Source organism: Sapajus apella, unplaced genomic scaffold (assembly GCF_009761245.1).
Source record: "Sapajus apella isolate SASKATOON/1434 unplaced genomic scaffold, GSC_monkey_1.0 scaffold94, whole genome shotgun sequence".
Lineage (NCBI taxonomy): Eukaryota > Metazoa > Chordata > Mammalia > Primates > Cebidae > Sapajus > Sapajus apella.
The window spans coordinates 3,633,386-3,660,571 of NW_022437034.1; the positions used below are offsets into that span (position 1 = coordinate 3,633,386).

General features: G+C 41.1%; 1 protein-coding gene across 7 annotated transcripts in view; it reads right to left on the reverse strand.

Annotated features, from left to right (window-relative positions):
- The window catches only part of MICU1 (mitochondrial calcium uptake 1), a 236,443-nt gene that overhangs the window by 46,880 nt on the left and 162,377 nt on the right, over positions 1-27,186 (reverse strand). For all 7 annotated transcript variants that reach the window (XM_032256311.1, XM_032256308.1, XM_032256312.1 and 4 more), the window contains one exon: positions 1,956-2,093. In XM_032256311.1, coding sequence (XP_032112202.1) covers positions 1,956-2,093 — 138 coding nt within the window. The remainder of the gene's footprint in view (positions 1-1,955; positions 2,094-27,186) is intronic.

Here is a 27,186-nt window from a genome sequence, read left to right on the forward strand (position 1 = left end):
GCAGTGTTGCTAGTATTCCACAAATCCACGGTCTTCAACCTCAAGGCTGCTCAAAAAACTCTAACTCATCTCCTCCTAAATTCTAATAGCCTTATCATCAGTCTTTTTGTTTCTATTCTTGCTCTTCTCCAAACTATCATCCATAAAACAGCTAGGGTTGTCTCTTTAAATGTAGATACAACCATGTCATTTCACTACTCACAATTCTTTTTTTTTTTTTTTTTTTTTTTACTCACAATTCTTTAATGGTGTCCCATTGCACTTTGCGTCAACTCCAGACTCCTTCCATCCCTATGAAGTCCTACATGTTCTGGTCCTCGTATCCCTCTCTCAGCTCAGTTCAGGCCATTCTCCCTTTTGCTCAGTACCCTCTATCCAAACTAGTCCCCTTTCAGTTCTTCACACATGCCAGGTTTGTTTTTCCTGCCTGTTATGAACTGAATGTTTGTGACTCCCCTTCACTCCTCACCCCATTCATATGTTGAAGCCCTTCCTAACCCCCAGTGTGCCCAATGTGGTTGTATTTGGAGATGGGTCCTTAGAGGAAATAACAAGACTAAATGAGGTCACAAGGATGGGGCCCCAATCTGCGAGGGTTAGTGTTCTTATAAGAAGAAACACCAAAGAAATTTCTCTCTCTCTGCATGCACACACACTGAGGAAAGCCTGTTGAAAAGTCAGCTACCTGCAAGTCCAGAAGAGAGCTCTTATCAGAAACCAAATCAGCTGGCACCTTGATCACAGGCTTGCGGCCTCTAGGAGTATGAGAAAATAAATTTCTCTTGTTAAAGCCACCCCAGTCTGTGGCATTTTGTTACAGCAGCCAAGTAGGCTAATACACTGCCTCGGAATTTGCCTATGTGATTTCCCACTTTCCAACGCCTCCTCTTTCACCTCTCTCCTTTCTCTGCTTCTGTACTTTTAATCAAATAAGCTTTCCAACTAGACCACTCTAATGAAACACCCTTCTCAAAGGTCACCAATTACTGCCATTTCACCAAAACCAATGGATATTACCACCTTTAGCTTACAGGATCCTCTTTTATATGTGACACCTTAGATCCCTCAGTTCTTGAACCCTCTACTTCCTTGGCTTTGATTTCACTACTCTCTTTAGGTATTCTCTGTTTTGTTTTGTTTTGTTTTGTGATGGAGTCTCTGTTGCCCAGGCTGCAGTGCAGTGGTGTGATCTCTGCTCACTGTAATCTCTGCCTCCGGGTTTCAAGTGATTCTTATGCCTCAGCCTCCGAGTAGCTGGAATTACAGGTGCATGCCACCATGCCCTGCTAATTTTTGTATTTTTAGTAGAGATGGAGTTTCACCATGTTGGCCAGGCTGGTCTTGAACTTCTGACCTCAAGTGATGCACCCGCCTTGGCCTCCCAAAGTGCTGGGATTACCGGCATGAGCCACTAGAATATTCTCTAACCATTTCTTCTAGATTTGCTTCCTGAGCTGCTTAAATGTTTGTGTCCCATTGGATTTTGTCCTTGGCCCACATTTCTTTTCTGCAAAACATCCTCCTTGGGCAATTGTTTTTATGGTTGTAATTCTGATATGTGTTGACGATTCCCAAATCTATCTCAGACCTCTGAGGTAATGTGAATATGCAGCTGCCTGCCGACCATCTCTACTTTAGTCCACAGGCATCTTAAATTTAAGATGTCCACGACTGAACTCTTTATTTTACCATATAAACCAGTCTCTCCTTCAAAATTCTCAATCTCAGTTTGTGCTACCGTTTCCTGAACAAAAAACCTGGGGTGATTCTGGATGCTCTCCTCTTCCTCACCTGTTGCCTATTTCTTTTCTCCCTTTGGACCTCAGGTACCAGAAATGAATTAGGTGTAATTGTTGATTCATGAAACATTCTCATCATTATGTTAGTACCTTTATATTACATAATAACCATACATTCCCATGGTTTCTTTTCTTCCTCCAGCCAAAGCTACCTACCTTTCCTTCTTTGAAGTGCTTTTTGAGCTGCCTCTGCATGGCGGTCAGCTTCTTGGACTGCACCCCACTGTAGGCAAGTAGCATGCCACCAAACTGCCTCTCAGTAATTCTCCCATCCACAGGGTCATGGCGTTCAAACTGCGAGGGAAACAGAAAGAGTGTTCCTGGGGTCAACGGAAAGTATTTTGACAGGGAACAGGAAATGATCAGCTGTGTTTGATGACAGAAAATAGCTGATGACTGGGACTGTATTTTTGAGCTACATTTCTCAGTAAGATATGGAAAAACGAAGAAACAGAAGATCTAGGTTCTTATCCCAGATCTGCCACTTACTATTGTCAGAGACAGTCAAACCAGAGCAACGTCATTTTGAGTGAGAGCTAGGAAAAATGAGGCTGAGACTTGCTGGGCTGCATTTCCAGTTAAGTTAGGTATTCCTAGCCTCTGGATGTTTATGGTTAATGGAACAGATTGATAACATTTACTAAACAGACCCAGACTTAGCAATGTCCTGATATCCTGATTATCTTGAAAACAGAAGCATTCCTAATTTTGCTTTAAAGATAATAATATTTATTTCTAAAAAATTCATAAAGGTTTGAGAGTATAATTTTAAAGAAGAGTAATATATTTTCAAGTTTTCCCCAAAATAGCAATAAAATGTTAGGACATCGATAGAGGTAGGACTTACATATAAGACACGAAATAAGAAAGTTAAGAGTGAATTCTCTTTCAGTTCTCATTTCTTCAGCTAGCTCGGTAAGTTGATAGACACCTACATTTGTTTCCTCAGTGGTGAGACTGTGTCAGTGAGCAAGACATAGAACTGTATTTTAATACAATTACTTTTGTACCAACCTATAACAGTGACCATTTTTTTTCCTTTTTTAAGACAGAGTTTCACTCATCACCCAGGCTGGAGTGCAATGGCATCATCTTGGCTCACTGCAACCTCTGCCTCCCAGGTTCAAGCGATTCGCCTGTCTCAGCCTCCTGAGTAGCTGAGATTACAGGCGCATACCACGTTTCACTAATTTTTGTAATTTTAGGAGAGACGGGGTTCCTCCATGTTGGCCCGGCTGGTCTTGAACTCCTGACCTCAGGTGATCCACTGGCCTCGGCCTTCCAAAGTGCTGGGATTACAGGCATGAGCCACCATGCCTGGCTTAACAGCGACCATTTACTGAGCATGTACTATGGGCCATGTGCCTCACTCATATGTTCTTTTTTAAAATTATTTTTTCTAAAAAATAGAGATGGGGGTCTCACTACGTTGCCAGGCTGGTCTCAAACTTCTGGACTCAAGCAATCTGTCTGCCTTGGCCTCCTAAAGTCCTGGGATTATAGGTGTGAGCCACTGGGCCTGGCCTTGTTTAATCAGTATAACAGCCTATGAAGCTGCTATTATTAGCTCCACTCTGCAGATGAGAAAACTGAGGTAACATGCAGCTACATGTGACAGAGCTGGGATTTGAACTCAGCCCTATTTGGGTCCAAAGACTATCTCTCAACACCACACCATTTCTTACTTCTCAGCAATAGTACATCTGCTCTCTGTAGAACAGCACTGTGTTGTTTTGAATAAACTTATACAGCCATGGGGCTTAGTCACATTTAAATGAGAAGCAAAACTATGTCCAAAGAAATGAACATCAACAATATTAAGTGAAAGCCTCTTTTTCAACGTCACTTAATATTTCATGTTTGTCACACCATCATTCTACAGAGCTGATTAATTTTTGACAATACCAGAAGTTTTCAGGGTTCAAGTTAAGTTTGATTTATGGCTCAATTTTCCATCCTGAAACAAAGTGGAGGACTGACAAAAATTTCTAAATAGGCATACTTTTTGCAATGTTTAAATCAGATTTTCAGTGAAATCTGATACTTGGGTAAAAGTGCATCTATGGGCTTCTTCAAGGCATATGAAAGAAGGCTGTGCTCCCTGCTCTCCATGCCAGACTTCAGTGATTTAAGAGTGTTCATTCTGTCCTTATCGGGAAGATTTCACAGCTGTGGGGCAATCCCACATGTTGGAATTAGATGAATTTTCAGGTTTATCTCACCAGATGGATTCATGGTTGAAAACGTTCTTGTTTGTAACACTGGCAGCAGCTGCAGCTTGCTCAAAGCTTACAAAATGCCTTTACTATCTGTTCTCCACAGAGGCACAAGCCCTCGCCTCTGTTGTTTCAGATAGCAAGGTCAATTTCCAGTGTAATTTCCAGATGCCCAAGCAACAGTTCCAATGCTCAGATTAATATTTTTTACTAATGTTCTTTGAAAACTCAGACTTGTCTTTTGGTAATGGGCTCTATTATGATTATTTTTAAGTGACTGGAGTCTGAAAGGGCTTAAAAATCATCAACTTCTGCTTGTCCATGTAGTATGGCCACTTCAAAGCTTACTGCTTCAGCTCTGTAATTTGATTTTGGGTAGCACCTCTACTTTTAGGTTTTTAGGCTCTTCTGAGGTAGGACTGCCTTATTTCTAAGGTCTTAAACATGGCTGGAGGGAGCCATGGAGAGCTATTTTTCTTTTTTTAAAGACAGGGTTTCACCATGTTGGTCAGGCTGGTCTTGAACTCCCGACCTCAGGTGATCCACCCGCCTTGGCCTCCAAAGTGCTTGGATTACAGGCGTGAGCCACTACACCCGGCCCGAGAGCTGTTTTTCTTTACACACAAAACTGCTAATGGAAACAGACTTGAACTAATCTCCTATTTGTTCAAACTTTATTAACTAAAGATCTACTATGCTAAGGCTAGGGAACTTTGAAGGTAGTATCTCAAGGACCTTCATTAGGGTTGAATTTTCAAGGGCAACAGCTAGACATTATGTGGCTGTAGGGGTCAAGTGTATGCAGGGTTAAGCATCGCTAATCCTAAAACCCCAAATCTGAAATGCTTCAAAATCCAAAACTTTTTTTCTGTTGTTGCTGAGGGACAGAGTCTCCCTCCGTCACCCAGACTGGAGTGCAGTGGCATGATCTTGGCTCTCTACAACCTCTGCCTCCTAGGTTCAAGCAATTCTCCTGCATCAGCTCCCCAAGTAGCTGGGACTACAGGCATGGATCACCATGCCCAGATAATTTCTGTATTTTTAGTAGAGATGGAGTTTCACTATATGTTGGCCAGGCTGGTCTTGAACTCCTGACCTCAGGTGATCCCTCTGTCTTGGCCTTCCAAAGTGCTGGGATTATAGGCGTGAACCACTGCACCTGGCCCAAAAATCCAAAACTTTTTTTTTTTTTTTTTTTTAGAGATTGGGTCTCACTATGTTGCCCAGGCTGGAGTTCAGTGGCTATTCACAAGCGCAATCCCACTACTGATCAGCACGGGAGTTTTGACCTGCTCCGTTTCTGACCTGGGTTGGTTCACCATTCCTTAGGCAACCTGGTGGTCCCCTGCTCCCGGGAGGTCACCATATTGATGCCAAATTTAGTGTGGACACCCAATCGGCTTAGTACACTACAGCCCAGAACTCCTGGGCTCAAGCGATCCTCCCACCTCAGCCTCCCAAGTAGCTGGGACTACAGGCATGCTCCCCTGTGCCCGGCAATCCAAAACTTTTTGAGCAACAACATGATGCTCAAAGATCATACAAAAGGGAAATACTCATTGGAGCATTCTGGATTTTTTTTTTTTTTTTTTAAACAGGGTCTCGCACTGTCACTCAGGCTGGATGACAGTGGCACAATTACAGCTCACTGAAGCCTTGATCTCCTGTGCTCAAGCGATCTTCCTGCCTTAGCCTCATGAGTAGCTGGGACTATAGGCTTGTACCACCATGCCTGGCTAATTTTTGCATTTTTTTGTAGAGACGGGGTCTCCCTATGTTGCCTGGGATGTTCTTGAACTCTTGAGCTCAAGCTATCTGCCAGCCTTGGGCCTCACAAAGTGCTGGGATTATAGGTGCTACAGCACCTGGCCAGAATTTTGGATTTTTGGATTAGTGGTGCTCAACCAGTAAGTGTAACACAAATGTTCCAAAATCTGAAATAATCCAAAAATCTGAAACACTGCTGGTCCCAAGCATTTTAGATAACGGATACTCAACTGGTATCTTAAGCTGGGACAATCCTGTGGGTGCACTCCTGGGGTGCCATATGCATGTAATCAATCCCCAAGGTCATGGGTGGATCTTTTGAGGAAAGACATAGGCTATTACAAAATTATCATAATGTAGAAAAGTTCTAATTGCATATTTGGAAGCACTTCAAATTATTGGCTTATATTTTATTTTATCCAACCTATTTTCCACTAATGTTGGAACCTCTGATGTTCTACTTCAATGAATTTTAAATCTCCACGTGTTTGATCCTGAGGCACAGCATGTGTGCATTCCAGCACACCACCCACCATCTGCATTGTTTTTCCCTGTCTAGGAAGAGAGCTTAACAGCCTCTCATTTCCCCTTCGGCAGCCAATGCCACTTTCTCAAATGGATACAAGCTGTTGTTTCCCTGTTGTTCCCCAGGGGGCTGCAGGGTAGGTCACGGGCAGCCAACAAACTGCAAGGTTTTTCCTGGCTTTCAGTTCACACTGCGCCTCTTGTTCCCACCCCTGTCCCTCGTTGTTTTGGAAGAACAGATGGTCTGCATGTATCTAGATGAAATGACTTAAGGATGGGAAGCCAGGAAAGGAAGAAAACATGTATTATGAACAAAGACCAAAAGTAAGGTTAGAAACATAGTAAAAGGAAAAAGAAATCCGTATCTGCAAGTGGGTCTTCATTTTTTGAAGACTTTTGAGGTTAATGTATCCAACAAATGTAAACTTTAATGTTCTTCGCTTTCATACAATTATCTTTCAAGAGACTCTGTCCATCCCCTAGAATAAATCCTCTCCCCATACAAGTTTTCAGAATGATAAATTTCGGGGGCTAGGTGCAGTGGCTCATGCCTATAATTCTAGCACTTAGGGAGGCTGACATGGGTGGATCGCTTGAGCCCAGGAGTTCAAGACCAGCTTCGGCATCATAGACCCCATCGCTATTAAACAAATTTTTTTAAAAGAATGATAAATTTCTTGATAGGCTTTTTCTAGTATCTGAACTGTGCAATGCAAGATTGCATAGTGATCTCAAGCTGCTAAGCTGAACACATCTGTGTTTTTGAATCTAATAGTATGTGGCTTTTGAGGTCCTAACCATGCCACTGACGTTACTATCAGGAGTCTCAGAATAACTGTGTTATGCCTATCTAAAGGAAAAATGATTACAGGCAAAGTTCTCCACTGTAAACCTACCCAGTGAGCATGACATACACATTTCATAGTTTGAATTGAAATCTGTTACTGCAATTGACAAGGGACACCAAAGAGCCCTAGGTCAGACTGAAGGGAGCCTGAATTTTCTTGATCTTTGAAGAGGCATCTTTACTGCAAACACTAGTAAGGTTGTCTTTTGACTAGCTGGCAAACTGAGGAAGAAGGTTCACAATTTGGAACAGAGGCAACACAGTTTAGTGCCCTCAGCAAGGGCCAAAACAACTCATTAGAGTCTTGGTCCATAAGATTTTAGATTACCAAACTCAACTGCTAGAGCTTTCTACTTCCAATCCAAACATTCCTGTCTTGTCCTGTCCTATCCTATTTTTGAGATGGAGTTTCGCTCTTGTTGCCCAGGCTGGAGTGCAATGGCATGATGGCTTCTGCATCCTCTGCCTCCCAGGTTCAAGCAATTCTCCTGCTTCAGCCTCCCAAGTGGCTGGGATTACAGGCGTCAGCCACCATGCCTGGCTAATTTTTTGTATTTTTAGTAGAGATGGAGTTTCATCAAGTTGGCCAGGCTGGTTTCAAACTCCTGATGTCAGGTGATCCACCTGCCTCAGCCTCCCAAAGTGCTGGGATTACAGACGTGAGCCACCACACCTGGCCTCCTTCCATTTTAAAATGGTTTTTAAGAAAAAATTTCAGGTTGGTGGTCAAATCAACTGACTAAATGACGAGTACCAATCAGAACAGTCAGACCAGGAAAAGGTTAACCCTCCAGCCTGACAGCCAAAACTACTAAGATAATAAGACTGATGCAGGAATTTATTACAAGATAATGGCAATCAGGAAATATTTGACTGAAGGTGTCAGGGAAAAATATTTTAGATTTGGAACAAAAGGTTTCAGGGTTTGATACGTTCTGGTTTCATTCCACAGAAGGTAATACATTGAGGTGAAAGAATATGGACTTCACAATCAGGAATTCACAATTCTGGCATGAACCCATACTTGCTGGCTGTGGCTTCAAGGAAATGCCTTACCTATTCCGAGGCTTCAAAATCTTCTCACCAAAAAATGGGAGATAATATTCGTGACCTCAAAATGTTGTTGTTAGGATTAAATGGGATAATATGTAAATAAATTAGTACAGGGATTGATGCCCAGTTAACATTCAATAAATGGGCCCGGCATGATAGCTCACACCTGTAATCCCAGCACTTTGGGAGGCCGAGGTGGGAGGATCACTTGAGGTCAGGAGTTCGAGACCATCCTGGCCAACATGGCAAAACTCTGTCTCTACTGAAAATACTAAAATTAGCTGGGTGTGGTGGTGGGTGCCTGTAATCCCAGCTGCTCGGGAGGCTGAGGCAAGAGAATCACTTGAACCTGGGAAGCAGAGGTTGCAGTGAGTCAAGATCATGCCACTGCACTCTAGCCTGGGTGACAGAGTGAAACCCTGCGTCAAAAAAAAGGAAAACAAATTCAATAAATGTAGCAATTAATTTTATTTATTATTGAACACATTAGAATGACTTCAAGATTAAAACTACTTAGAGTTGCTTGAGGCAGAACACCAACTTAATAACCTGTACCTTTGCAGTAATTATCGAACAGAAAGCCTGGCATAAAGAAAGAACTCAATAAATATGTATTGAATAAACACAGACAAAACACCAGAAAATTCACAACACTTCTGTCCTATTGTTGGGAGGGTTTCCTATCTAAGGCAAGGAATATCTCTGTGTTTATCTCTCAATATCTACTTTCATGATACCGATTTCTACAAGGATAGTTTGAGAATGCCATTCATTTTGGCTAATCAGTAACATATCTGAGTGCTTATGCTTGCCAGGTGCTGTCCTAGGAACTTATCTTTGATAATTCTCACAGTGCTATTTAACAGGTACTAGTATTATTCTATTTTATAGACAGAGAAAAGTGAAATAACATTCCCACACAGTTAATGTAGAGAGAAATTTCTCTCTGGTCTCAGTATCAGAACAGTTGATATGTTCTTATTTTAAAGGCAACGTGAATCATGTTTTCCTTGTTACCCTGGTTACTGGAAAGCTTACAGTCAAGTTTGTGGGCCACTTCTACAATAGGAGACGTTGTGACACACTTTTCATACTAACCTTACCTAACCTTTCTTAAAAGAAAGTTAGGCTTTCTTTTACTTTCCTCTTCAACTTGTCAGCAAGTTTTTGCTTTTGTCTCACTGACTGTACTTTTTATGGCTTCCTGAAATCCCTTCTTGAAAAAGACAAGATTTTAAAAAATGGTACTAGACATCTAGGCTGTTTTAATCTTTGTCTATGATAAATACTGCTCTGATAAACTTTTTCTGAACTTAATTTTTCATCATTATTTTAGGAATTGATCCCTAGAAACAAAATTTTGAAATATAAATTATGGGCTCTTTAAAATTGTATTGTGAAGTATCTGACAAATACATAATAACACATGTAACAGACAAGTTATGAAACAATAATAAACCAAACACCATGAGCCTCCGACTTAACCTGAGACAGGAAGCATCGGCACCACAGTTAAAGCCCATGCCCTGCCTCCCTTTTTTAGTACCTTATTATTTTCAATAGTTTAAAACAAAAGTTTGTATTCCTAAACAATATAACTGCTGTTTAATATTCCAACTAATCTAGGAGGTTAATGTTTCCATATGAAATTGCTAAAAATTTCAAGCTATTTTTCCTTTAGGATAACTCTTCAGCAAGCAGAAGATCTCATTATATCCAATTTCTGCTTTCAATAACTTGAAAAAACCCTAGTCTTGTGTTACATACTTCTCTGAGATTTAAGAAGCCCAACATTATTCAGAGTTCAAGGACATTCTTCTTTTCATATGAGATCGTAAGAGTTTTGGAAACAGATTGTCTGTTAGAACAAAATGTAACAGCTCCAATTTTAGGAGATGAGAACCAAGGACTAATTGCAGTAGGAAAGCAACCTGCTATTTTCTCTCACCTGAGTCAGTTTGCTTTCCTGTAACTCCATTGAAGAGCACACTGGGATCTACTGCCTATATGAAATATTAACATAATACATTCCCACACTCCTTTTGTCCTAGCATTGCTGACAGCTTTCAGCATTCCTAAGAGAGCTGGAGATTTAGCTTGTTCATATACTCAACACCTAAAGACCCCTATACCAGACTTGATATGCTGATTTTTCCTAAAGATGTGGCAAATTGTGGAAAGCAGTAACCAATGTGAAAAGCTGTTAGGAAGTAATAATAATAATTAAGATACAGGATTTACTTTGGGCTTAGTGATCCATAGTTGATTATCTCCTCATTATTGTGAGTAACTGAATAAATAAAAGGCCAGGCATGGTAGCTCACGCCTGTGGTCCCAGCACTTCTGGAGGGAGGGTAGGAGTACTGCTTGAGGCCAGGAGTTCTAGAACAGCCTGGGCAACATAGTGAGACACTGACTCTCCAAAAAATTAAAAATTAGCTGGTCATGGTAGCATATGCCTATAGTCCCAGCTACTTGAGAAGCAGGGGTGAGAGGATCACTTGAGTCCAGGAGTTCGAGACTTCAGCGAGCTATGATCGTGCCACTGCACTCCAGCCTGGGCCAGAGTGAGATCCTGTCTCACAAAAAAAGAAAAAAAGAAAAAGAAATTAAAAACCAAGTCAATATCTTCATTCATTTATTTTTAATTAATTAATTTATTTTTTTGAGACAGATTCTTGCTCTGTTGCCCAGGCTGGAGTGTACTGGTGTGATCTTGGCTCACTGCAGCCTCCTCCTCCCGGGCTCAAGTAATTCTTATGTCTCAGCATTCCAACTAGCTGTGACTACAGGAGCATGCCACCATGCCTGGCTAATTTTTGTATTTTTTAGTAGAGGTGGGGTTTTACCATGTTGGACAGGCTGGTCTTGAACTCCTGACCTTAGGTGATCCGCCTGCCTCAGCCTCCCAAAGTGCTGGGATTACAGGCGTGAGCAACACGTCTGGCCAATTTTCATAGCAATAAAATATAAACATAAGACCTTCTACAGTAAGGAGAATCCAATCTATTTTAGACATATATTCCAAAGGAAACCTTTCATCAGTTTGGACAAGACTTGGTTGTAAAAGAAGACTTGTTTATGCTAAGCATTTAGGCTTGTCTTTATGTCATTTTCCTTGTGTGGCATGTTGTTCCTCTTCATCTACTTGTACAAACACCCTACTTACTGACTTTTCTAAAACATAGTAAACTTTCTTGATTCTTCAGCACTATTACAGTAGGTAAGGTCTAGACCTAACAGAAGAGTATGCTTTGCATTATATTGTCCTTTATTTTATTTTTTTTATATGAAGTCTTGCTCTGTCACCCAGTGAGGTGGCGTGATCTCAACTCACTGCAGACTCCGCCACCTGGGTTCAAGCGATTCTCCCATCCCAGCCTCCCAAGTAGATGGGACTATAGGCATGAGCCATTACACCCATTTAATTTTTATATTTTTGGTAGAGATGGGTTTTCATCATGTTGGCAGGCTGGCCTCAAACTCTTAACCTCAGGTGAGCCGCCTGCCTCAGCCTCCCAAAGTGCTAGGATTACAGGCATGAGCCACTGCACCCGCACCTGGCCTGTCCTTTATTTTTTGAAAATAGTTTTCTCTTTCTCACATCATATATTTCTATCTATGTGAGAGTCTCTGCCTTGTGTGTGTTTTTTTTGTTTGTTTGTTTTGAGACAGGGTCTTGTTCTGTCGCCTAGGCTGGAGTGCAATGTCACAATCTCGGCTCACTGCAACCTCTACCTCCCAGGTTCAAGAGATTCTCCTGCCTCAGCCTCCCCAGTAGCTGGGATTACAGGTATGTGCTCCATGCCTGGCTAATTTTTGTATTTTTAATAGAGATGGGGTTTTGCCATGTTGGCCAGGCTGGTTTCAAACTCCTGAGCTCAGGTCATCCGCCCGCCTTGGCCTCCCAAAGTGCTGGGATTACAGGCGTGAGCCACCAAGCCCAGCAGCCTTGAATTGTTTACTGTGTCTGTGTTATACACAGAGCTGGGCCACACTGCATGTGCTCAATAAATAATTATGATTGACTGGTTAAATCTCTGCCTCGTTTAGAAAGTCACCTACCCATTCTGTATTAATCATCTAATGGGCGCACATGACACACTTTCCAGTGTATACTCTTAAATACCTATGGAGAGATTGTGATACTTCATTAGAATTGATAATTATTCCCAGAGGAGAAAATCCTAAAGCTGCACCTGAACTTTCAAGGATATGATTAGCTGTGGGCTCTGCTATGAAGCTCCATTTGCTCCTTTGCCTGAGTCCAGTTATATATAAAGTTCTCAATAATATTCAGCTCATATCTAAAAGACTAAAAGAAACAAAAAAGCAGGCAAGTAAGTCAAGAAGCATGCTGGCAGGATAGGCAACGTCAGACTTCGTAGGCCAAAACAATTTGTACCCCAGAGTCTAAGAAACCATAGTTTCTTCCAGAAACTATACTGGAAGGACAAATTAGGTAAAAATGGCAGGTACATTTATTCATTCAAGTGAAAACCAAAAAGTCTTATCAGTAAGGTTCCCCTTCTTCTGTCACTTAATTTTAGAAAATAATACCTTATCTTCAATTTTCATAAACTTCAAATCCGGGTAGATGTCTGAAAATCATTACAGTCACACTTTAGCACATTATGAAAATAAGACTATTGATGAAAACACAGATCCACTTATCTAAATTAGAAATGTGAATTGAAGGATCCATACTCAGCTGATGGTATCTGTAGGATCCTTTCATTTAGTCTTCACTCACTAAAATTCCAGCTTGGTAGCTTCTGGGAAATACTTTTTACAGCACTATCTATTCCCTGCTTTGGCTCTCTGGAAAGGATTCTTCTTGCATCCATATCAAAGTTGTTCATTATTTGGGGAATATAAATGAAGCTAGTACAGTGGCAAGAATATAAGATTTGTAGTTAGGCAGACTTGGGTTTGGTTTTTTATCTTGGTCACATACCAACTGTGTACTTCTGGGCAATTTTTAACCTTTCTAAACCTCGGTTCCCTCATCTATAAAGTTGGTAAAAAAGCAGTACCTCTCGGCAGGGCGTGGTGGCTCACGCCTGTAGTCCCAGCACTTTGGGAGGCCGAGGCGGGTGGATCACGAGGTCAAGAGATCGAGACCATCCTGGTCAACATGGTGAAACCCCGTCTCTACTAAAAATACAAAAAATTAGCTGGGCATGGTGGCGCGTGCCTGTAATCCCAGCTACTCAGGAGGCTGAGGCAGGAGAACTGCCTGAACCCAGGAGGCGGAGGTTGCGGTGAGCTGAGATCGCGCCATTGCACTCCAGCCTGGCTAACGAGAGCGAAACTCCGTCTCAAAAAAAAAAAAAAAAAAAAAAAAGCAGTACCTCTCTTTTGAGATGACTGTGAGGGTTAAGTTAGATAATAGATATGAAACCATATAAAAGCCCCAATTTTAGGAGATAAGAATCAAGGAATAATTGTAGTTCTAATTCATCTTTCCTAAGATGCATTTCCTTTTATTTTTTTTTTTTACATTTTAATATCTCTGAAATCACTATGCTTCTTAAAATTGCTATTGGCCAAGGAGCAGTTGGCGCTGTTCTCCCTGACTATACAAGTATATCAGAGCTTGCAGAATGAGTGTCGGTGATGTGGAAGAAAATCTCAGCTAACAATGGATTGTTCTTTTCAGAAATGCTGCAACACCAATGTTCCTGATGGCTTGGAGAACAATATTGTATGGAAAAACACAGACTTGCATGATTCAGAGTCAAAAAAAATTCAGAAGGGTTGGATCCTGAGTATGAAGAAATTTTAGACTAATTTATTTGTTTTGTTTATATGTATGTACAAGAATGCCATAAAATAAAAATCTAAGCCAAATGGAGTTTCTTTTCTTTCTTTTTTTTTTTTTTTTTTCTGAGATGGAGTATCATTCACTCTGTTGCCCAGGAGGCTGGAATGCGGTGGCACAATCTCAGCTCACTGCAACCTCCACCTTCCAGGTTCCAGTGGTTCTCCTGCCTCAGCCTCCTGAGTAGCTGGGATTACAGGTGTCTGCCACCATGCCTGGCTAATTTTTGTTTTTAGTAGAGATGGGGTTTCACCATTTTGGCTAGGCTGGTCTCGAACTCCCCACCTCAAGTGATCCACTTGCCTCAGCCTCCCAAAGTGGGGGGATTACAGGTGTGAATCACCATGTTCAGCCCTAATGGGGTATTTTAATAGATATTAACTAAACATTTTTAGTGTAAAGCATTTTTGTCACGGATTTGCTCAATGGCATTTTTTTCTTTCTTATTGATTAATAAAATAATGGTGTAGCAATCCAATGTTTGTGTTTTATATTCAATGAAATATGGTAGTAGAATGCCTGGCACATACTAAGAGCTCAGTAAATGTTGGCTCCTATTAATAATAATAGTAATAATATAAATAGTGAACAAAGGCTACAAATAATAAGTTTGTGGTCACATTTGCTTCTGTTCTGTCTTCTACAAAGACAATAAAAAATAAGATTGAGAAAGGAAAGAAAAACCACAAGTAAGAAATTCTCTTAATCCTCTCCTCTTCACATGCACATTTTGCATGTTTATAAGAAGAGAAATAAAAGAGATGGGCAAGAGTGGAACTATGCTTAGAGCATGGAAAGTTGAATTATAAACTCTCTTTCCCTATAAAAATCAGACTTCTGCAAAAGTTTACAGAAACCGGAGCAGTAGGGATAAACTATAAGGCTTGAAGTTACAATGTATAGGGCACAAATTAATAGGTTGAGGGATAATAATGTACAAAATGTTTCCGATGCACTCTCTCATTTGAGTCTCATATAACCTTTGAAGTAGGCATAATAGCTACTGCCTAGAGGCACCTGGGATTTGAAGAAATAATAGGACAACAACAAGATCACAACACAGGCTAGAGGGTTTTAAAATTACTCTATATAGATGTATGTTATTGGCATGATTATAGTCATGACAAAATTCTATATTACTGTTTCTACGAATGATTTAACAAGCCCATGATTAGAGACTATAAGTATATATATATACCTAAAAAAAATAAAAAAGATAAAACCTAGGCAGGCAATTATATGTTAAACTGCTAGTTTATAACCAGGAGGCAATATTGTTAAAAATAGTTACTACTTGAAGTTTTCAATAGGAACAATTTCACAGATGCAATATATGAAAAAGTTGTTGGTGTACAGGCAGAAGTTAAAAAAAAAGATATGAAAAAAATCAATTGTGCCACAGTTAGAAGAATGGCCATATTCAAGGAATCCATCATGAAAAGTCTTGCTGTGCTCCACAAAAGCTGAAGAGTTTAACTGAGAGAAACAGAGGTCTATTATATTAGAATGATAAAACAATTAAGGTTATATCTGCTTTTACCTGGATGAACTGAGCTAAATTATTAAGTCGCGCATTCATAAATTTCTGCCTATACTAAAAACCTGCATTTTGAAGACACTATCTGTAAAATTAATAACACATTATTCTTCGGTCTCTAGAGCTCAAATCCCAGTTGATCTCGTTTTTTATGATGACCCATCCCTTCTTTGATTGGCTTAATCTTATCATCCATTTTAATTCTGACCATTCAAAAAGCCATTGTATAAGTGATAAGCTCATTCTCACTGGGTACCATGGAAAAAGTGTATATGTATGTATAATATATATATATATATATAAACCTTTAATTGTGTGTGTGTGTGTGTGTGTGTATATATATATATATATATATATATATATATATACACATATATATATATATTCTTTTTTCTCTGTTTGAGACAAAGTCTTGCTCTGTCGCCCAGGCTGGAGTCTTGGCTCACTGTAACCTCTGCCTCCTGGGTTCAAGTGATTCTCCTGCCTCAGCCTCCTGAGTAGCTGGGATTACAAGTGCCCACCACCACACCCAGCTAATTTTTGTATTTTTAGTAGAGACGCGGTTTTACAATGTTGGCCAGGCTGATCTCAAACTTCTGACCTCAAGTGATCCACCCGCCTCAGCCTCCCAAAGTGCTGGGATTGCAGGTGTGAACCACTGCACCTGGCCAAGTTAATATTCTTTAGTACACTAATAATTACATTGGAAAGTGCCCATTTTTTAGAACAGAAAAGGGAGAGATAGAGACTGGAACATAATGTATAGAAATTAGAATTCAGATTAAGTTGACTGACAAGCATTAGGAAAAATTCAAGAAAGATTGGGAGACTGAGGCTCAGAAAACATATAGCTTAAGGAAGCCTTAATACACAAAGTGAGAACAGTCCCAACACACGCAGGTGAATGGCAAAGTACCTAATGGGCCATACTGTATCACTATCATTCTCTTTTCATAAGGAACAAAAAGAAAATATTTTTTCTCATAAGAACAGGAAAACCATTAAGTCCTTTTATAATAACAATTGTAAAAAATAGCCAGGAAGAGAATTTACAAGGTTTCTTTTATAGTGCTGTTATTGGTTAATTACAGGTTTAGCTGTCCCTTGCTGGACAGTTAAGATCTGTTTGTTTGTTTGGTTTGGCTTGGTTTTTTTTGAGACAGGGTCTCATGCTGTCATCCAGGGTGGAGTCCAGTGGTGCTATCATGGCTCACTGCAGCCTTGACCTCCTGGGCTCAAGTGATCTTCCTGCCTCAGCCTCCAGGGTAGCTGGGACTATAGGCATTTGCCACCATACCCAGCTGGTTAAAAACATTTTTTAGCCTGGGCACAGTGACTTGTGCCTATAATCCCAGTATGTTTGGAAGTTGAGGCAGGCTGATCACATGAGGTCAGGAGTTCAAGATAAGCATGGCCAACATGGTGAAACCCCAACACTACTAAAAATAAAAAAATTAGCAAGGCATGGTCGTGGGCACCTGTAATCCCCACCACTCAGAAGGCTGAGGCACAAGAATTGCTTGAACCCAGGAGGCAGAGGTTGTAGTGAGCCAAGATCGAGCTACTGCACTCCAGCCTGGACAACAGAGTGAGACTCTGCACCACCCCAATTTTTTTTCTGTAAAGACAGGGTCTCTCACTATGTTGCCCAGGCTGGTCTCGACCTCCTGGGCTGAAGCAATCCTCCTACCTTGGCCTCCCAAAGTGTTGGGATTAAACGCATGAGCCACTGCACCTGGCAAGTTTCTTAGAGTACCACAGAGAAAGCGTTAAGTCAGGTTGTGTGTTAAATCCTGCAGCACTAAGTGTTTTGTTGTTGTTGTTGTTTTGTTTTTTCTGGTCACCAAGTTAATTAAGGTTTTCTTAAAGTTTTTTAAAAAGCAACTTATGAGACATAAATGATAATTCTCATTTTGTGGAATCTTTTCATTTTTAAAACAGCTAATGAGGAATGTTTCATGCTTACGTATACTGGTCTATCTCTAGCTCAAATTTCAAATTTACAAATGTGACTTTTAGGAGTTCTCACGTATGTTTGGGAAGTGGAGTGCGCAAAATCCTGGAGACGATGGAATTGTTGAAAGTGGGGCTGATACCCCAGAATGTGCCTAATATACTAGGCCATAAGGTGCCACAGAGAGCTGGATTGAGAGTGGGCATCAACATGTACGTGTACATTTGCTAGGCTTTCGGTCACATCTGATATTTTCTAACTCAACACTATTTCCTGAAAATCTGGTTTTTGCTAAGTCTATGCCAGGCACTAAGGAAATAATGGCAAGCCCAACACTCTCTCTTACAAGTTCTCATGGAGTGTTTGCAGAGAGACATGTATTTAACAATGAGATGACTATGTAATTAGGTGATCTGAGAAAAAAGTACAGAGTGCTTTGGAAATGTGCAACAAAAATGTGATCTAATTTAGGGTGGAGAGGTGGTGAAGCAGGAAAAGCTTTTCTGATATGAGTGAGGTTTAAGTGAGCCCTGAGGGATACAAAGTAACTAGACGAAGGAGAAGGAAGGGAGCTGCAGGGAAGTCAATCGCGGTGCAAAGGCCCTTAGTTAGGAGTGATTGATATGAGATGAATCATGTAGTTAGGCGGCAGCTGAAGTAGACCAAGCAAAAGACACAGAGAGGTGGTCAGATGAGACGATGTTTCTGACAGCGATTGTGGGAACGGAGGTGATCGAAAGTATCAGTGCCAAACAGGTTCTTTTCCACTTCATACACATTCCCGGGAACGAGACTCTAACAACTTGAAAAGCCTGTGGCTACATGGCTTTCTCACTGCTAATCTTAAACCTTTACTAAAAGAAAGTCAGGTAACACTTCGTTTCCGCCTTGCAGGTCTTTCTCTTGCTGGTGTTAGCAGAATGTTCTCATGTTTGAAATTATACTTTCTTAAATCTTTATTTTTTTAATTTTTAAATTTTTTCTGGGATGGACTCTCACTTTCTCACCCAGGCTGGAGTGCAATGGTGTGATCTCAGCTCACTGCAACCTCCATCTCTTGGGTTCAAGTGATTCTCTCCCCTCAGCCTCCCGAGTAGCTGGGATTACAGATGTGCACCACAACTAGATAATTTTTGTATTTTTGTAGAGAAGGGGTTTTACCATGTTGGCCAGGCTGGTCTTGAACTCCTGACCTAAGGTGATCTGCCCACCTTGGCCTCCCAAAGTGCTGGGATTACAGGTGTGAGCCACCGTGCCTGGCCCCTTAATTGTTTTTAATATCATCTCTTCTTGGGATCCTATTAGACTTGCAACAGCTGACGAATCAATGTGAATGGCCAATATAAGACAACAGGGGCAGTGGCAACTATTAAAGGAGCTGTTCCCAAAATCTCCCACAGCTCTCAAAGGCAGCAGAGAGCTCCTACTTTCAAGAGTATCAGATTTGAAGAACTAGATGTAACACAGAAGACGAAGACATTCTTTTTTGTTGATTTAAGAGACAGGGTCTCACTCTCACCCAGGCTGGAGTGCAGTGGTACCATCATAGCTCACTGCAGTATTAAACTTCTGGGCTCAAGGGATCCTCCCACCTCAGCCTCCTCAGTAGCTAGGGACTAATGGCACTTGCCACTGCACTCAGCTAATTTTAAAATTTTTTATAGAGACAGGGTTTCCCTTTGCTGCCCAGGTTGCTCTTAAACTCCTGGCTTCAAGGAATCCTCCTGTTTCAGCCTCTCAAAGTGCTAGGACTGCAGTTGTGAGCCACTGTGCCTGGTTGAAGATATTAACTTAAGTTAGTTATTTTCCCTCTTTTTTTTTTTTTTTGGTTTTGAGATGGAGTCTCCCTCTGTCACCCAGGCTACAGTGCAGTGGTGCAATCTCGGCTCACTGAAACCTCTGCCACCTGGGTTCAAGCAATTCTCTTGCCTCAGCCTCCCAAGTATCTGGGATTACAGGCGCCTGCCACCAGGCCTGGCCAATTTTTTCTGTATTTTTAGTAGAGACAGGGTTTTGCCATGTTGGCCAGGCTGGTCTTGAACTCCTGACCTCAGGTGATCTGCCCACCTCGGCCTCCCAAAGTGCTGGCATTACCACCACACCCAGCCAGTTAGTTATTCTCAATTCCATCCCTTCACTACAATTTAAATACTCACTTTTCCTCCTCTAGCTGTCACGAAGCTGGGAGGCAGTAACAAGCCCCAAATCATCTAGGGAGGATACCTGCTATCTGTGGCCTTACCATACCAGAGAAGACTTCCACATAAACATGAGGCCAAGACTACATATCACATTGTTTTTAGTTTGGAGGCAGAGAAGTTAATCAGTATTTTAAATCAGAGCCACCTAACTGAATACACTAAAACTGATGCCACCATGGTAACGTAATGAGGAAATGGCACATTCTTCTATCACATTCCAGCAGAGAGAGGGAGGTATTTCAAATACAGTCATGTGTCACATAACAATGTTTTGATCACTGAGACTGCACAGATGATGGTGTATATGTTAAGATACACAATTATGTACCATTGTGTTGCAATTGCCCTCTACAGTATTCAGTACAGTAACATGCTCTACAAGTTTGTAGCCTCAGAGCAACAGACTGTTTAGGTTTGTTAAGCATACTCTATGATGTTCACACAATGATGTATTTCTCAGAATGTATCCCTGTTGTTAGGCAATGCATACTGTATTTGAAGCTATCTCATAAATAGGGTTTGACATATACTAATTATAGCCTGGCAGTATTCATTTATTAAAATCATTTAACTGTTACTCTTCCCTCAGGATCTGCCCTGTCATATCCTCTGACAGATGGACCTAGTGACTGCTGAAAACCCGAGTGGGAAGGTGAGTCTTTCTTGGATGACCCTTATAAGGCAGATTTAGAGGAGACTGGAAGGCTGTGTGTCCCATTATGCCAGTTGGAAATTAATTATGTTTCACTAGGCAGAGGAGGCTCCTGGGCACAGTTGACAAAGTGTGTGTAAAATGTGATTAGCTTTAGGGAATAAATGATTACACGTGCAAATAAATGGGCTTGGTAATACCAGATCAAGCAACTCCACAATTCATTATTTTTCTTTGGCAGAAATTGAATGCAAAACCACATTAATATCACATTTGAGGTTATACATACCCACGGTGAGGAAAACCAAAGATATTATTCCCCCAGCTATCATAACCCTGTCAGATGACAGACATATATTAAAAACAAACTATAAAACTTAATTCAGATCCACAGGTAGCACAAGAATATACCACATATTCTTTATGACAAGCTGTGGAACTATTACACTAGCAGAGTTTTAATTAACCTTTCCAGGTGGAGAAAAAAGACTCATAAGCTCTTTGAAGCTAGTATAAGACAAGATCGGTAAACCAAGCAGCACAATTTCCAGGGCACTGGAAAATCCCAATATTACTTTATTTTACTTATTTATTTATTTAGAGACAGAGTTTTGCTCTTGTTGCCCAGGCTGGAGTGCAATGGCACATTCTTGGCTCACTGCAACCCCTGCCTCCTGGGTTCAAGCAGTTCTCCTGCCTCAGCCTCCCAAGTAGCTGGGATTACAGGCATGCACCACCGTTCCCAACTAATTTTTTATATTTTAGTAGAGATGGGATTTCACCATGTTGGTTAGATTGGTCTTGAACTCCCAACCTCAGGTGATCCACCTGCCTTGGCCTCCCAAAGTGCTGGGATTACAGGCATGAGCCACTGCACCCTGCTGGGATTACAGGTGTGAGCTACTGTACCTGGCCCCGACATTACTTGAGATTCAAATTTAAAAACTAGTTGTGCAGTTGGGTGTGGTGGCTCATGCCTGTAATCCCAGCACTTTTGGAGGCAGAGGTGGGCAGATCACCTGAGGTCAGGAGTTTGAGACCAGCCTGATTAACATGGTGCAACCCCGTATCTACTAAAAATATAAAAATTAGCCAGGCGTAGTGGCGGGCACCTGAAATCCCAGATATTCGGGAGTCTGAGGCAGGAGAATTGCTTGAACCCAGGAAGTGGAGGTTGTGGTAAGCCGAGATCATGCCACTGCACTCCAGCCTGGGTGACAAGAATGAAACTCTGTCTCAAAAAAGAATAAAAATAAAAATAAAGTAGGCTGGGCATGGTGGCTCATGCCTGTAATCCCAGCACTTTGGGAAGCCAAGGTGGGTAGACCACCTGAGGTCAGGAGTTTGAGACCAGCCTGGCCAACATGGTGAAACTGTGTCTCTATTAAAAATACAAAAATTATCCAGGTGTGGTGGTACCCCCCTGTAGTCCTAGCTACCCTGGAGGCTGGGGCAACAGAATTGCTTGAAGCTGGGAGGCAAAGGTTGCAGTGAGCCCAGATCGTGCCATTGCACTCCAGCCTGGGCGACAGAGCAAGACTCTGCATCAAATAAATAAATAAATAAAAATAAATTAATAAAAAATAAAAACTTGTCAGTCAAATTCAACTTGATACATATCTATTTAGTGAGAAATGCTAGGAGTTTTGGGAAAAACCTAGTTCAGTACAAGCTGACAGGGGAATACCTAATAAATTGCAGAGTTTGTTGCAATTACTTGTATCACAGATGAGTAACATAAGAATTTGCACCTAAGTGAATACTTGGAAATTAGAAAAGAACACAACCAAATAGTAGCTTCTGTTTAAAAGATCAAAGTTCATTAGACCAAAGAAATAAAAAAATTCAGACACCCAGAGGGCTTTCATTAAGTGACACATTATTCAAATGTTTTATATGTTATCACGTGTTCTATGTATCATAAGAATACAATCCTTGAATCTGGAGTAAAAAGTAATCTATTAAGTTTTTTACATACTATCAATGTATCACAGTGGGAATTTCCCAATTACAAAGTATCATAGAAAAAAAGCTATAAGATACTGCCATGATAGATACTAAATTTCCAAGTGATATTAATAGACATTTGCCTCAAATTAAGGGAACAAATTGCAAGCTGGAAATTAAACATAAAATATCTTTCTGGCTGTAAAATGACATTTATTTAAAATATCCAATACTTCTGCTACCAATGGCAACAAAAACCACGGTGCATAGCATAATAGGGACTAAACCTCCATACCCTGAAAAAAAAAAAAAAGCAATCCTAGGAGTGTTCCTCATCATTCAAAAGCTGCATAGGAGGACACATTTCTCTGGAGATGGGAAGGACTGGGACTGGAATACAGCAAGCATTGGATAGTCTAGATCATAAGAATATGTAGCTGGGTGCCGGTGACACAGGGAGAAACTACTGATCTACAGTGCTGGAATACTTGATACACACCTACTAGGAAGCTAGTGTCTTCAGGGAAGGAAGGGAATGAGGCTGCAACTCTCTATTCACTAGACTAGACTCAAAGCTAATGAAACATATGGGGGAGGATTATGGTGATTTTGAACAGTGCCAGTGGGTACAGAAAGGCAATGAGGTCTGAAATAAAATTAACACTGGGTAGCAAGATAAACTGTTGGCATGATCTTTGCAGTAAGTCTAACACTGCAAAAGTGAGTGATGATGCTGGAACTGGTTTTGACACAGGCTTCCTGAGGCCAATCATATAATCCGGGGAAGGTGGTGAGTATGTACAGGGGGTAACCTGTATATGAATGTCCCCAATGTTCCCCTTACTCCTAATATTCACTCCTTTGTAATCCCCTTTCACGATGGACCAGAAGCCATCTGTAACCGAAAGAATAAGGCAGAAGTGATGGAATGCCACTTCTGAGATCAGACTATACAAGACAGCGTGGATTCCCCGTTGGCTGTGCTGTGGGAAGCCAGCTGCCAGGTCACGGGAGCCTTAAGAAGAGGTTCACTAAGGGAGGAACTGGAGCCTACTGCCTACAGCGAGGGGGTGAGCTTAGAGGAGGATCCCCCGCCTAGTCAAGCCTTTAGAGGACTACAATCTCATGAGAGACAGCCAGAATTACCCAGCTAAGCCACTTCTAGATTCCTGTCCCTCAGAAACTATATGATATAATAAATGTTAGCTGTTTTAAACTAAATTTTAGCATAATTTCTTCCTTTTTTTTTTGAGACAGGGTCTTGCTCTGTCTTGCTCTGTCACTCAGGCTGGTGTGCAGTGGCACGATCACAACTCACTGCAGTTTCAACTTCCCACACTCAAGCAATCCTTCCACCTCAGCTTCCCAGGTAGTTGGGACTACAGGCACGCACCACCATGTCCGCCAGAGAGAGCGAGAGAGAGAGAGAGAGAGAGAGAGAGAGAGAGTGTGTGTGTGTGTGTGTGTTTTGTTTGTTTGTTTTTGGTAGAAATGAGATCTCACTACCATGTCCGCCAAAGTGTGTGTGTGTGTGTGTGTGTGTGTGTGTGTGTGTGTGTGTGTTTGTGTTTTGTTTGCTTGTTTTTGGTAGAAATGAGATCTCACTATGTTGCCGGGGCACCACCATGTCCGCTAATGTGTGTGTGTTTTGTTTGCTTTAGAAATGAGATCTCACTATGTTGCCCAGGCTGGTCTTGGGCTCCTGGGCTCAAGCAACCCTTCTGCCTCAGCCTCCCAAAGTGCTGGAATTATAGTCATGAGCCACCACACCCAGTCTAGGACAATTTCTTATGCAATAACAGGTTGCTAATACAGTTGTAGAGCTCCAATTTTAGGAGTGGATTAGAAACTGTCTTACTTCCTATTTTTTTTAAGAGACAGGGTCTTACTCTGTAACCCAGGCTGGAGTGCAGTGATGCAATCACAGCTCACTGCAGCCTCTACCTCCTGGGATTAAGCAATCCTCTGGCCTCAGCCTCCCAAGCAGCTGGGACTACAGCTATGTGCCACCATGCTTGGCCAATTTTTTTTTTTTTTTTTTGTAGTAGAAGTAGCTCTCACTATGTTGCCCAGGCTGGTCTCAAACTCCTAGACCCAAGTGATCCTCCCACCCTGGCCTCCCAAAGTGCTGGGAATACAGGCATGAGCCCTCATACCAGGGCTTACTTCCTACTTTTAAGAACCACTAGTGCCTGAGCAGAGGAGCAACACCAAGCTGGGGTCACAGAATTAGCCACATTATCGTGAACAAGAGCTACCATTCAATTAACTCTATTAGCTTTAATCCATCCCAAATAGCACTTTACCAGAGAAAAAGGGGTCGGCGTTGGGGGGAGAGGGAGAGAGAGAAGTGAGAGGGAGAGAGAAATAGTCACGACCACCAACACCACAACAACAAAAAACCACCAAATGGGTAAAGTAATTCCACTACAGCAAATAAGCTGCTTCCAGAATTTCTCAGTTTGCTGTTTGCCCAACCGTAATAGAAAAGACATTCCATGAAAAGTATTTCTATATTGCAAAGAAAATAATTGGATAATAATATTAATAACAGCATATTAACACTTAGCAGTGATGACCGCAACACTTTGTATTAATGTTACGTGCTGTCCAATAAAGAGAACATTACCAATCCTATATTCAAGGAAACTAATTTCTGCCGTTGTGCTCCATAATATATCTACATGGAAACTTGAAAAGTACTATCAAAACATCTCACTGATCAATATAATCCAACACAACGAGTTTAATATGCCTCATTTATTTTTTCAATTGGTTATACTGGAAATTACTGCTTTGGGATTAAAAATCTGATCAACATGATGTCTGTGAAGTTGGCAATTTTCTGGAAGGCTTTCAAACTTTAAAGGGTAGATAGCTGCAGTGAGTATTAATATGGGACGGAGATGCCAGGAAGTACAGGTCAATGATTCTTCCTTAACTCCTCTTCTAATAAGGCTCCCACGGTCACAGAAGAATTCAAATTTGGTTCCTTTTCTTTTCTTTCTTTTTTTTTTTTTTTTTTTTTTTTAAACACAGGGTTTCCCTCTGTCACCCAGGCTGGAGTCCAGTGGTGTTGTGATTACGGCTCACTGCAGCCTCAGACCTCCGAGGCTCAACTGATCCAAACACCTCAGCCTCCTGAGTAGCTAGGAACACAGGTATGTGCCAACTCGCCCAGCTACCTTTTTTGGTATTTTTTGTAGAGACATTATCTCGCTGTGTTGCCCAGGCTAGTCTCGAACTCCTGAGCTCAACTGATTCACCCGCCTTGGTCTCCCAAAGTGCTGGGATTATAGGCATGAGCCACTGCACCCAGCCTTCATAAAAAAAAAAAAAAATTTTTTTAAACCTAGACTGGGCATGGTGGCTCACACCTGTAATCCCAGCACTTTGGGAAGCCAAGGCAGGTGGATCTCTTGAGGTAAGGAGTTCGAGACCAGCCTGTCCAACATGGTGAAACCCTGTTTCTATTAAAAATAAGAAAATTAGCTGGGTGTGGTGGGACACACCTATAGTCCCAAATACTCAGGAGGCTAAGACAGGAGCATTGCTTGAACCCAGGAGGCGGAAGTTGCAGTGATCTGATATCACACCTTTGCACTTTAGCCTGGGCAGCACAGCAAGACTCCATCTTGAAAAACAAAAACAAAAAACAACCAAAAAATCAAATAACCTTACTGTATACTGATTAGTTTTTTGACTCATACTTATTGTGCACTTACTCATGAAAACATTTTTTACAGCTGTCTCTTTACAACCTTATCTCACCAATACCAGCACTTTCTTGTTCCTTTACCCTTGTATTTCATGTCCTTCGCTGGATATGAGAGTGATCTGGCTGAGACCCATCCTTCTGATCTCTGGCCCATCCTTCTGAGGCTCTTTTTACTTTATTCTATACAACTTAAATATAAGAATAGCACTCTGTCCCTGGCTTTCTTTTTTTCTTCAAGTAAATATACACTGTCCTTGAGTGAGCTCATGAATTCCCAATGTATCAACCAACTCCTATATAGTAATAATACTGTATCTCTAACTCTACCCACATCACTGGTTGCCAAATTCATATATCCAATTGTCTCTAGACAAAGCTATTGAGTTGTCTCATGAATCCTTCAAACTCAGAATGTCCAAGACAGAACTCAACACTTCTTTAACCAACCATCTACTTCTCCTCCTGTGTTCTCTATGTCAGTGAATGGCATTACCTGAATTCTACTCTTTCATACCAATTGCCAAACTGCCAATTGCCAAATCGACTCCCTTTTCTCTCTCCCCTTTCCTAAGACTACCTTATGATTTTCTCCTTAACTGCAATAACTATCTATTTTCACGCTTTGTTAATCCATACTTTACAGTGTTGCTAGAGTGATCTTTCCAAAAATCCAAATCTGATCATACTTCTGACTTTACACCTTTCAGTAGTTCCCTATAGCTTTTAGGATAAAGTGTCCAAATATCTCCAGTGCAGCATTCAGAACACTTCATGATCTGGCTACTGCATTCTGTTTTTGTTTCCCAAAAGCACCATCTTTTTCCTTCCTTCTTTGCATTGGTTGCTCTATTTCCCTGGAATGCACTTTTATTTATTTAAAAAGATAGCTTGTAACCTACAATGTACTTTTGTTTTTATTTTGCACAGCTCTCTCTCTCTCTGTCTCCTCTTTCTCTTTCCCTTTCTCTCTCATGCTTAGAAATGACTGAACTAATTTTTATTTCATTAGTCATATAGCTTTAATAAGAAAACACAATCAAGTTAATGTGTAGTAGATTGATACAAAACAGATAAGGAAAGTATAGGTGGGGAGGGAGAAAAGGCATACAATAATAACGAAAATAATGAGAAATAAGAGAGACTTGA